At 42.8% G+C, this 12,963-nt stretch overlaps 1 protein-coding gene across 4 annotated transcripts in view; it reads right to left on the bottom strand.

The window, feature by feature from the left end:
- Positions 1-12,963, bottom strand: part of ZNF638 (zinc finger protein 638) — a 67,267-nt gene that overhangs the window by 13,519 nt on the left and 40,785 nt on the right. For 2 of the 4 annotated variants that reach the window (XM_083631542.1, XM_083631543.1), the window contains 13 exons: positions 12,595-12,884; positions 11,945-12,091; positions 11,295-11,426; positions 9,167-9,579; positions 8,976-9,031; positions 7,991-8,371; positions 7,015-7,064; positions 6,029-6,160; positions 5,722-5,850; positions 4,226-4,267; positions 3,717-3,857; positions 3,295-3,420; positions 2,044-2,093 (listed from right to left, as the gene is read on the bottom strand). In XM_083631542.1, coding sequence (XP_083487668.1) covers positions 2,044-2,093; positions 3,295-3,420; positions 3,717-3,857; positions 4,226-4,267; positions 5,722-5,850; positions 6,029-6,160; positions 7,015-7,064; positions 7,991-8,371; positions 8,976-9,031; positions 9,167-9,579; positions 11,295-11,426; positions 11,945-12,091; positions 12,595-12,884 — 2,089 coding nt within the window. The remainder of the gene's footprint in view (positions 1-2,043; positions 2,094-3,294; positions 3,421-3,716; positions 3,858-4,225; positions 4,268-5,721; positions 5,851-6,028; positions 6,161-7,014; positions 7,065-7,990; positions 8,372-8,975; positions 9,032-9,166; positions 9,580-11,294; positions 11,427-11,944; positions 12,092-12,594; positions 12,885-12,963) is intronic. The other 2 variants (XM_083631544.1, XM_083631545.1) reach the window with 2 other exon arrangements.

Genomic DNA, 12,963 nt, shown 5'->3' with positions numbered 1-12,963 from the left:
GTGCAGGTAGTGAACTTTAGCAATTCATTTGGGAGATTTAAGAGTTCCAGGACCTTCTGTCAGACAAGAAAAGCACAGACAAAAAAAAAAAAAAAAAAAAAGTAGAATTCACAGCCAAGAATAAAATCCTGCCAAAGAGATGGAGCTTTCAGTAATGATAGAGGTGTGACATCAAGATTCTGTCAACAGGGTGCAATAATTTAAACAAGTCAAGGAAGCACCACACAACCCCACTTGCTGTTGCAGTCTCGCACCCTTGAGGAAGCTAATGGAAAGGACAACCCATAAAAAGCATGCCACACGTGAGTGAGGCAAAAGAGCCACACACAGCTGTTCTTCACTCAAAGCTCAGTTCATCTTCAGCCACCTCCATCTGGTTCTGGGGAAAAACTGTTTGCCGGAAACATGCCTTCAGGGGAGGAGGTATCAAAGTACAATCAGAACAAGCAGGTCCATCAACTCATCCAGAAGATGAAGTGACAGCCATTGTGAAGAAGTGACACACAGTTTATTAATCAAGATTTCATCTATTATGTCCGATCAGCCATAAAAACATATGGCGTCCATTTGTTCCCCGATAGAGTAAGGTCAGGGGAGCAAGTAAAAAGAAAAATCTGCCTTCTTTCTGTACTCCACGATTTAAAATATTTTCTTCTTGCCATATTCCATCATGAGCGCAAATGATTCAGTGAAGAACAAGCTTTATGCCTACTAGCCATGCTGCTGGTTTCCTTGTAACAGAGAACAAGGTGTGCGGTTTGTTTTTGTTTTGTTGCACAAAAAGCCAGCAGATGAAGCTGACTCAGGTATGACCCATGCAAAGTGACTCTTTTACATGGGCTTCCTCAACAGCGGTTATGTTAAATGCTTCCTTCAGATGCAGTATCTCAGGACCCAACGTTTACACTCAAGTAAGGAGACAATGAGTTACCAAATGAGCCTGGTGTTCTGCATGTACCAAGTGTATGTATACAGTATTAGAAATGTGTGTTATACTTCCATTGCAGGTTCATATCATCAACAACTAAGCAGGCTGCACTTGTGTAGATGAGAGCTTTGGGGAAAAACACAGTTTTATTAGACGTGAAATAGGGTACATATCAGCATTACGATGTAACAAACAGCCCGGGTGTTAATTTTCAAATGTACTTGCTAGCCAGAGTACAATTATTTTAACTACATCTGTAGGCTATAAAGTTGTGTATGCATCTCCCTTTTAAGAAGAATCTAGGAAGATAATTTGAGATGCAAAAGTCATTTTGAAAACAAAAATGTTCTTTTTTCCACCTACAGAAAAAAACCCTTGTTACTTTAACCTATTCTCTTTGATGCAAATTAATTATAAATACACTCATTAAAATTCTGTGTATCTCATCCATAATTTTATATTGTGTGAACACTTGACAGGATGCACTATGCATTTAGCACATGGTTCTTGGGATACTTTAAACTGCTAATGGTCTTTTCTATTACACTTAAATAGCGTGACATGATAGACCAGCTTCAGGGTCAACTGTAGACTCCTTGAAAAAATGAATTGCACAGCAAAATATCTTTATATACTTGGAAAGAGCTTGAAAGCACTGATTTAAAAACACTGGCTTGTCACACAGAATTGCACGCACTGCTGCAGCTGTTTAATTCCAATGTCATTTTTCTGTAGTCATCTGAATTGCAAATACTGTGTATGGTTCAGTCCACACCCCACTAAAGTCAATGGTAAAGTTCCATGGATATTAATGGAAATGAACTGTACGCACACATTCCAGGCACACTTGCTGACTTCAGCAGCTACGACTGCACGACAAGTCCAAAACTTGACAGAGGGGTGAGAGGGATACACAGAGAACAAGTTGTTTCACATAAGAAGTGACAACCCTAAATACATCAGAATACTGGGCTTACCACGGAAAGGTGAGGTGGATAATCAGTCTACTTTATTCAATCACAAATCTTAAAAGCCACACATGCATGCATACACACTCTCTCTCTCTCTCTCACACACACACACACAGAGTTCATTTAAATATTTAAAAAACAAACCTTTCGTTGCCTGGTTCTTGTTTCTTCTCCTCCTTTCTTGTGACTTCAGCCTGTTGAAAAACAATGTCCACTTCTGAGCTCCTGAAGCACTTAACAAGAAACCGTGTGAAATACTTCGGCCCACAGATACACAATAGAATTTTAAGAGTAATGAAAAAGAGGCTCTACGATTGGCTCTTTTCTGCAGTTGTCCAAAACTAAATACTTTTGCGTAAGACAACAAAAAAAGAAATGAGAGTGAAAAATGGGAAACAGAGCAAGTCGTATGTCATGACTCTGCTCTTTTAATCGCACGATTTCTACTTCCCAGGAATCAACCTTAACTATAAGGTAAAGGGACCCCTGACCATTAGGTCCAGTCGTGACCGATTCTGGGGTTGTGCCGCTCATCTCGCTTTATTGGCCGAGGGAGCCGGCGTACAGCTTCCGGGTCATGTGGCCAGCATGACTAAGCTGCTTCTGGCAAACCAGAGCAGCGCACGGAAATGCCGTTTACCTTCCAGCTGAAGCGGTACCTATTTATCTACTAGCACTTTGACGTGCTTTCGAACTGCTAGGTATATAAGCTTTGCCTATTACACCTGACTCCATGCTAATGCCCAGTTTTAAGCCCTGTCAAGGAATAAGACTGGACCGTATACCTAGTTGGCAACTTGACGAGTCTACAAAAGCAACAGGGAAAGAGGGAGTGTTGGAGTGTAACTGAGCACCAGCTGATTGTCAGTTCTTGCAAAGTGCAGGGCTTTGCAGGGGACACCCGTTGTGCCTTCCTTCGCAAAGCAGTGCTTACAAAGAGTCAGGAGCTGCCAATCAGCTGGCTGGCAGCGCCAGCAAACTCCAAATCTGTCCCATCCTCGTCTTTACCTGCTCCACACACCATGTCCTAAATGACATTATATGGGTAGGGCAGGTGGGTCTGGCTTGGCCAAAACTGCCTGGGCCATTACATAGGGCTGCCTCAAGCTTCCCCACAACTGTTACATAGTTTAGCCACTGGGTGACACTAGACTTAGTTGTGGGTGGGCAGTGTCAGGGCTTTCCTGCACCTGCTGTGTCCTTGCTAGAGACAGGCGAGCTCTTGTCCAGTTTCCCGACCACTACGTAGCGTTCAAACCTTCCATGCCAGCGGGCAAGAACAGCCCAGCAGCATTAACAGCAAACATCCCCATCCAGGCTGAGTCTTCAGAACCCACCACGGATGCAAACAAGCTGGAAAACTGAGACGCGTTTAAAGAAAGCAAGCTCACTTACCGGCGACGGTTCAATCTGTGGTGAGCGTGAGAATGTCAACCGTGATTCTCCAAGGTTGTGTGGATACCTTTTCAGGAAGCGGCACATGGATGCAGCCGACTCAGCACTATCCAACTGGAGAATGGCCTTTGAAGTTAAGATATGCATAAAGTTAACATTAAAGTATACCCTTTGTGCAGTCAGTACAGTGATACGCATGTAAATATTACTTATTAGCCAGATGGAGTTTTTCCTCCTGAAGGACATTATTTCTAGGAGTTTGCTGCTGTCCTTTAAGGCAGCTGGGGAGGGGTGGGTGAGAACCTTCCTGTGCCACTGGGTTCCTGTGCCACAATAGTAAACTGTGTCATGGTGCTCTGGGGAGAGTGCATCAAGTAACAGGTCTGCTTACAAAAAGAAGTTTCCAAAACAAGAACAGCCACCTTGTTCTTATTTGCTATCACCATGTAGTGATCTACGCGTCCAAATCGAAGTCCAACACAAAGTATTTCGAGTTCTGAATATCCCTTATCTGGCAGGTTGCCCAAATGCACAAACTGTGAGTGGATATTTTCTGTGTTCACCTAGTTAAAGAAAAGGCAGGCATCAATTTTATCTATTTACAGTGCCCCATTTCCTGCCCACCCTTCACCATAAAGTCCCACGTTAAGCAGTGACTGCAGAGCAGATGGTTTCTATTTGGAGTTTGGCTTTTGCTTTCACCAGGTCTGCTAGGCCAGTGAGCCTGGCTGTTTCCCGCCTTCTCTGGCAGCGTGAGGTTTGGATTCATTTCATTAAGCCATCTATTCTGTGGAAACCACAGAACAGTTGTTCAGCTACTCACACCTGCACTTCACTTGGGACATTCTGAGGTTTGCCGCCAGCATGATCTGGCTCAAAATGATTATAAGGAAAGCACTACATAACAATTCGTAACGCTTCTGCTACTTACCTTTGGAGTGACATCCTTAATCATAGAAACAAATATAGCTTCCTAAAGAAAAAGGGATCAAAAATATTTATTTAAGAAAACTAAAGGTGTCTGCGGATTTACAGATTATACATAAATCACAGCCATTTTCACTGGGTCTCATTTTGATTTGTGTTCAGCACCGTAACCCTCTTAAAGCATTCAGCCTTGGCTCCACTTTGCAAACACATCCCCCCCCCCCCCACGCACGCCACCCCATTCCCATGGTGAATATACCTATCCCCCAGGAATACCACTCCATGCCCCTGACAAAAGGGGGCTCTGGCTCATGAAAGCACACTCGTTTTTCATAGCTGTTTTCCAGCACTGCTTTAATTGGTCTTCCAACTCCAGGGAGAATTGCCCAAGATGTTAATTCACGATTATTTACTGGATTAAACAGGCAGACAGATACTTTGCACATCATGGTAAGCCATGGTTCAGCACTTATGTGGGTGAGCTAAAACAAGCCTAACAAATTCTCAGGCTCACATGCTCCCTCCCTCTTCCGTAGAGGAGCAAGAAGGATTTCGCTAGCATATACTTTCATTTTCACAGAATCCCTTCTTGGCATTGGGCACAAACCAGAGAATGTGGTTCAGACCAAAAACTGGCCAGATTCTAAACAAATCTCCACACCTTGAGTTATGAAGCTGGCTTGCTTAACCAACCAGGGATTGAGTTAAACCATGACTCTCTGGCTCATGTGTAATGCTGAGCCAGGATCCTATGAAACAGAACGGAAACCCTAGCAAAGTCCTTCTCCCAGCTGGATGGCAGTGGGAGCAGAAGAGCATGTGGACCCAGATACTTGGCTCAGCTCCTGCACACAGCACTGAGCCATGCAAACCAGCCCAGAAACACCAAGCACAGAACCTCAGATCATCCTAACTGGCACCGCTGCCTCTACAGTCTAGGTATCAAGCAAGTTGTTTAGAGAAAGAAAGGCCCGAGGGCAGGGTTTGAAACAGGTCCTGCAACACATTTGCCTAAATAAAAAGTGAAACACAACTAAATCAAATGTGAGGAAGCAGAGGACAGCAGCTCCTGGCAGACCATTTGCCGATGATCAAAGATGTGACTGCATTAATTGGTTGTAGCACAGGCAAGTCAGAATTTACGCAGGGGTTACGTTCCTAGGCACCGTGCGTTTAAGTGAAATTGCATAGCATAGAATCTTAAGAGTTGGAAGGGGCCCAAGGGTCATCTAGTCCAACCCCCTGCAATGCAGAAATCTCAGCTAAAGCATCCAGGACAGATGACCATATTTGAAACACCATTGAAAAAGCCGGCAAATGACCTGTTCCATCCCCACTTCGCCCCCCCCCCAAACGGTTGATGCAACAAAGAGCCTTGTGGCACCTTAAAGACAAATAAAATAGATAGCATTATAAACGTGTTCGTCTTTAGAATACCACAAGACCACATTGCATTCTCCCCCTGCCCCCACCATTTTTCTTAATGTTTTAGTTACCAACCTCATCTTTTATGTCTTTGAATTCAGGCGCCAAAGTAATGCACAGTTGGTTTTTCTCCACATACATTGGAAAGCAGGTATAAAATTGCACCATGGAGTCTGCAGTTTGGCAACTCATTTCTAGGTATGCCTTTTGAAAAAGAAGGAAGAAATCTATATCAGCCACCTGAAGCCAAATAATCGCCTCCTCCAAAGTTACAATATGCAGAAATTTTATGTGGTTTTCCATGAACGTTCATGGAAATACTGCTTTATGGAGCATTTCTGCTCTTTATTTGGATGTCCAGTGAAAAATGGCTTCCCAATACCTTTTTATGTGAAGATACAATTAACACATCTTTCAGCTTTCCAAAGGGCTTGGTTAAATTAGAAATCTCATCTGCAGTTAATCCTGAAGCAGGCAGGTTAGAAATCAAAACCACACACATCTCTTCTGCTTCCTAGAAAAGCAAAACAAAAACAAAAAATTAGAATTATTATCGACGAATTTTCACATAACATTATCCTGCTGTTTCTTATTTTTTTCCAAACCCAGCCCAAATTTCTGCTGTCTATTCTAATCAATCCGTATTCTTTTATTTCTCCGTTTCGTCACTCTAATCCTGCTAACATCTTAATCTGTTTACAATAGTTTTCAAATATTCTACAAATCTTTTCCAATCTTCTTTAAAAACTCTATCTTCCTGATCTCTTATTCTACTAGTTAATTTAGCCATTTCTGCATATTCCATCAATTTCATCTGCCATTCCTCCTTTGCTGCTATTAAACCCTCCTTCCATTTTTGAGCATATACCATTCAGGCTGCTATTGTTCCATACATGAACAGTTTTTTTCCTGATTGCTTGGTATATCTAAAATTACTGCTAAAAGAAAAGCTTCTGGTCTTTTTACAAAGGACCTTTTAAACATGTTTTTCAGTTCTTTATAGATCATCTCCCAAATGAGATGATCTGAGCTCTGAGCCCGGCCTTGGCTGGGGAGGGCGGGGTATAAATAAAAATTATTATTATTATTAATATTAAAATTCCTTAGCCATTTTGCATGTCCACCACATAGAATAAAAAGGTGCCTTCCTTCTCTTTACATTTCCAACAGATATCAGATTCTGACTTATACATCTTTGCTAACCTACTTAGGTTAGGGGGTCAGATACCACCTATATAACATTTTCATGAAATTCTCTTTTAGTGTGCTGCATGCTGTAAATTGTAAATCTTTCTTCCATAGTTTCTCCCTTGTTTGCAAAGCATTTTGAGGACAAAATTGCTTGCATCCACCGGGATCTTGGCTCACCTTTGTGACCGATTCACTTGCTTCAATGTTCTTTGCAGCTTCTGTCACATCTGTATTTAAAAAATAATTTTGTTAAAAGATGAAAAGGTAATGTGGCTGTCACTGATGAAGAGTTCATTTGGGGAGTTGAAAGCCCAAACCCCAGAACAAGGAAACCCCAATTTTAAACTGAACCAATCCTTTTGTTCCAGACTATTGTCTTATATGGAACAGGTAAAAATTTACCTCAATGAAAGCAACACTTTTAAGGCTGCAATCCTATAGTCCAGTGGTTCTCAACCTGTGGGTTCCCAGATGTTGTTGGACTACAACTCTATCTTCTTCCTCTCTTCACAACAATCACTACAGGAGCCTCTTGAGGTTTTTTTTATAGTCTTTATTTACAGTATTTACAACCGGTCACATCGTTATCATCCATCAGAGTCACTCAGTTCAGACCTCTGCTGAGGCCTGCGTTTGCCCCTCCAGCAACTCATAATCCCTTCCTAGCTAGGGGTGATGGGAGTTGTAGTTCAACAACATCTGGGGGCCCACAGGTTGAGAAAGGCTGCTATAGTCCCTTTTCTGGGAATAAACCCAATGAACTCGTTCTGCCTGGACACTGAGGTCCAGCACCAAGGGCCTTCTGGCGGTTCCCTCGCTGCAAGAAGCCAAGTTACAGGGAACCAGGCAAAGGGCCTTCTCGGTAGTGGCACCCGCCCTGTGGAACGCCCTCCCACCAGATGTCAAAGAGAAAAATAACTACCAAACTTTTAGAAGACTTCTGAAGGCAGCCCTGTTTAGGGAAGCTTTTAATGTTTAATAGGTTATTGTATTTTAGTGTTTTGTTGGAAGCCGCCCAGAGTGGTTGGGGAAACCCAGCCAGATGGGTGGGGTATAAATAAATTATTATTATTATTATTATTATTATTATTATTATTATTATTATTAGGGCTGACTTCTGAGTAGGATGGCAGATGTGAGTCTCCAAAGATACCTGGCACTTCTGCAGGTGGGCTCGTTTCTTTGGCTTTGGATTTTAGAGCTTCCTCGGGTTCTGACGTCTTCTCACTCTCTACAGCTTTTGTGGCTTCCTCAGGCTTCCTGGAACCACTGTGAGGCTTCTTCTGTTTCACAGCAGCCTTTGTCCCTCCAGTCTCGCTTGCCTTGGACTTCACAGCTGTCTTGGGTTCTGCTGTCTCCTTGCTTCCTGCAGCTTTTGGGACCCCCTCAGGCTTCTTGGGGTCTGTAGGCTTCTTTTGCTTCACACCTGTTTTTGCTCCTGCGGTCTTTTTGACATCTCCAGCCTTTTTTGGTTTTCCAGCCACTTTTGTCTCTCCAGCCTTTCGAGAGTCTCCAGATTTTTTGTCATCATTTGCTGTGATCAGACAAAACATTCATCTGGTTATAAGGGGCTTCCTGTTTAAGTTATTAACCTTAAAAAAGACAGTGACTACAGTGGCCCCGAGACTATGTTCAGACAACTTAAGAAGGTTCAGAAGTGAATAAAACAGGAACTCAGTTCTGCTAACAGAATTATAGAATAAAGGAAACATTAAAATGAGTAAATATTTGAAAAGAACCCAGGACTTCCAACGAGAAGTATATTAAAAAGATAACTCTCCTCTGTATCGTTAACAAAAATGCAGCCCAAGAGATTAGTAAGAAGGATTTCAGTTTGACATATTTTGGTGGGAAAGTATTTACTGAAAATGAATAGGCTTCAGTGATCCAAAAATGTAATTGTTCAAGGCCTCATTTTGCTGAACTTGCCACCCCTGAAAATCATTACCCCCTTCTCCATGCAGCTACCACATTCTTCAACACATTTCCATCTGACAGGGATCCACATATATCAGTAAGCCTGAATGATGGGAAGACTAGGCAAGAGTCTTCTTCAATTTTTTCACCCACTTTCAGCACACAATGCACCAAACTACAGGAGACGGAGCATAAAGGAAGGAAAAGCAACCAGAACTCACAGGCAGTGGACGGTGACACAGCTGCCGAGGATGTTTTTGCAGCAGTTTGATCTTTCCTGAAAAAAGGAACAAAATTGTGGGTTAATTGCTGGATACAATCCCATTAAAATAAATCACAAGTTGGAAAGTAAAACAGTTAAAAAGCTGATTTAAAGAATGTGATAGGCCAGACTAAGTAGTGTCATACTTACGATGCACTTGCAAGTGACTTCTTGACATTATGTGAGCTTGAAGGAGCTTTCTTAACATTCTGGGAGGTTGTGGGGGGCTTCTTGGCATCCTGTGAACCTGGGGCTTTCTTGACGTTCTGCGAGGTTGAGGGAGCTTTCTTGACATTTTGTGAGCTTAGAGAAGCTTTCTTGACGTTCTGCGAGGTTGAGGGAGCTTTCTTGACATTCTGTGTGCCTGAGGAAGCTTTCTTGACATTCTGTGTGCCTGAGGAAGCTTTCTTGACATTCTGTGTGCTTGTGGGAACTTTCTTGACATTCTTTGGGCTTGGGGGAGCTTTCTTGGCATTCTGAGAGTCTGGGGGAGGTTTAACAACCTGTGTACCTGGGGGAGTTTTCTTGATACTCTGTGATGGCTTCTTTTCATTTCCTTTGGTCTGAAAAAGATAACACTCTATGTTCTCTTTTATGAATATACCCATGCACAATCCATGCAAAAAACCCTTAAGCTACAGAAATACCTTTCCCCAATGACTGAGCAGAAAGTCACATTGCTGTCCTAACAGCTGTATGCATAAACAGAAAACCAGATGCAGAGATAAATGAGCCACTGTTATAACTGCTGGGGGGGGGAGCAGGGAGAAGGAGAGAGATCAAACCTTCCCTCCACATGTGGTATAGTCCCAATGAAAACTGGCCTCCTTGTGCCCACTATTAGATGACAACTACTACTACTACTACTACTACTACTCACAATGCAATTGCTAACAACACACTCAGGGGTCTACTTTGATTCTCTGGCATACATTACTCGACTTAATGACTTTTTCAATACCTATCTACCCTTTTCGTTTCCTCCATGCACATTTTCTGTTTCAGTAGGGTCACAAATGGAAGTCACAGATATTGGGGTGCAGTCCTCTGGCTACAGTTCTTCCACACAGACTCAGCAGACTGACACAAAATTTCTGAACCTTTTCCGCTCTACAATTTCCCCTTTCGATGTGAGGCACCACGCTAGTACCCAACAGTGCAACTGCTCCACCACTAAACTAGCACATTATGCATTACTTGCAGCTTCTGGATCATCTTCAAGTGCAGCCTGACATACCGTGCTTTAGAATTAATTCACTCAGGAGGTTCCCAGAGCATGCTGTAGGAAAAGTATACCTGTCCAGGAATGGCTGTAGCTGGTGAACCAAAAGGTGTTCAGAGCCACAGAGGTTGCCTGGGTCTCTAGAAACTGGATCAATGAGTACCCCAAGAATATGTATCTCATTTTTCAATGGGACTGTCATCCTGTCCATAGCTGGCTACCTTACTAACTGCTAGACTTGAGGAAACACCAACCCCCAGGGTTTCCCCTGGTCCTGAGTCAGTTTTGTTACTGGCCAGCCCATCACTGTGTTCAGGGCCTGCTCCAGAACCCATCCAGCTCTCCCAGTAGCTTCATATAGGCATTAAAGAGCATGTTCCATTTTAACAGTTCTGGTCACCTCACTTGAAAAAGAGTATTGTAGAGTTGGAAAAGGTTCAGAAAAGGGAATTCAAATGATCAAGGATATGGAGCGACTGCTCTAGGACAAAACGTTGCAGCATTTGGGATTTTTACATTTAGAAAATAGGTAAGAAGTGATATGGCAACAATTTATAACATTAAGCATAGAATCATAGAATTGAAGAGTTGGAAGGGACCCCGAGGGTCTTCTAGTCCAACCCCCTGCAATGCAGGAATCTCATGGCATGGAGAAAGGTTTCCCCTCACCCTCTCTCCCAACACTACTAGATAAAAGAGGATCCTTCTTCATGCCGCACACACTGTGGAACTCACTGCTACAAGGGGCAGTGATTGCCACCAACTGGATTGGCTTTAAAAGACGATTAGATAAATTCACAAAGGACAAGGCCATGATGGCTCCATGATCTGCCTTCATGGCAGGAGGCAGTAACTCAGGATTGCAAGAGACAGCAAACTAATAAAAAAGGCTTGCTTGAAGCAAGAGGAAGGACAAAAAAGTAGTGGGAAAGTAGACGGAGAAATGCTATTGCGCGAAAGACACCTACTTTGCCTCTGTCTGCACCCAAAAGTAAAGCAGTGCCCAACCTTGTCAGATGCTGTGGAAATAAGGCACCTTAAATTACACAAACTTACCAGGCTGGGATCCACTTTGGACTTTTCTGCAACACTTATTTTCACACGCCTGCCATTAACCAAGACTGGAGAGGTTTCACCATATTTGACAGCTGCTGTTACCGCCTCCTTATAATTCATTTCAAGAAAGGCCTAACAAAAAGGGAAAGTCTCATCATTTACATCTTGCTCCAACCTTTTACATTGTGGTTTTCAGATTTGAGTGAAGGAGCATCAGGAAAATTGAGAATGGGAGCCAAGTGGCCAAAGTTCACAGAAAACTTTTAAAGTGGTTTTGCAAAACAGCTGTAGCTAAATAGTCTAAAGTTTCTAAAGTGAGGTTTAAAATAGGTTTTTCCATTACTACTATCAGAAATTTTAGACTGTGTAGCTACAGCTCACATCACATCCAAGGGATGTCTTCAAAATTCTAGCCTTACTCCAGCAATCAGTCAATAATCTATCAATAAGTACACTGCTTATAAAGAATGCACAGTGTGCCATGCTTACTACTAGCAGTTGTGCAGCGCTGCTGCGAACCACACCAGAGGCTATACGTAGGACCTCTGGGGTCAGTATACTGGGTGCTAGGATTACCCCCAGCTAATGTGACTTACAGAAAAGGTGGGATATTTTGCAGAAACCCTATGTTAGGCATTTAAGGTACTTACCTCATTTCTAGCACGAAGCACCAAGATATCACTAACTTTTCCAAAGGGCTGAACAATTTTTTTAATATCGTTATCTGTATAGCCATCATCTGGTAAATCAAATATTCGAAGAATCGTACCACAACTCAAGGCTTTGTCTGTCAAAAACTGAAAATGAAACAGTATTTCAAGCATATTTCAAACCAGTTACTGATTTGTGTGCTTGCTCTCTCGCTCTCATGTATGCAGGCAGAGAGACACAGAGAGACACATAGAAACAGGTAAAGTATAGTGCACTTAAAGGAGCATTGCGGGAAATGCAAGAATGGATTAAAAAACCTGCATATTACATCTCTTGAAAAAGCACTGAAATGACTTCACAAACTATCTAAATACAAGTCATTTCTCAATATTTCATCCTAATTTAGTATGGGGTATGAAAGATGATGGGATGTGGCCGCAAACCCAGGGGTAGGCATGATTGTTAATGCCTGGATCAGAGGCAGGAAGCTTTCTCCCATATAAGCAAAAAGCTCCCGTTTGGTCCCACAGAGAAAAGCCCATCTACACCTAGGAACCAGAGAGCCAAGGACACCAGAACTCTGACCCTGAATAAATCCAGATCCAGACCTCACATTAAGCCTAAACCCCTTCACAGAAGACTTACTGACCTGACTGCAGGGAATGGGTTGAGAAACATTTGTTTCCTCAGCTACGACTCCGTCTTTGTTTGGGACATCAATATCCGATGAGCCATGAGGAGGCGAATCTTTCTTGGAAGACTTTGGAGGAGCCGTAGGATGACTTGGGGTCTTCTTCACACTTCCAGGAGTCTTCTCTGGCTCAAGCGGTATCCTCTTTAAAGCGGACCCTCGGGAGAGCGCTTGGAGCGATTTCTGTTTGTTGTACTCTTCAACAAAACTTGGACCCAAACATTTCACCGCTTCTTCCAAGTCCTTACCTGAATGGAGGGGGAGAGATACTGAATGCACTGTTTTGCCAGTGTACGTGGAAAAAGCATGCCACTACTCGTTGATCCT

The sequence above is a fragment of the Podarcis filfolensis genome (assembly GCF_964270895.1).
Source record: "Podarcis filfolensis genome assembly, chromosome: 9".
NCBI classification, from domain to species: Eukaryota; Metazoa; Chordata; class Lepidosauria; order Squamata; family Lacertidae; genus Podarcis; species Podarcis filfolensis.
The sequence above is the reverse complement of the archived record's forward strand: the minus strand, read 5'-3'. Positions and strand labels throughout refer to the sequence as shown.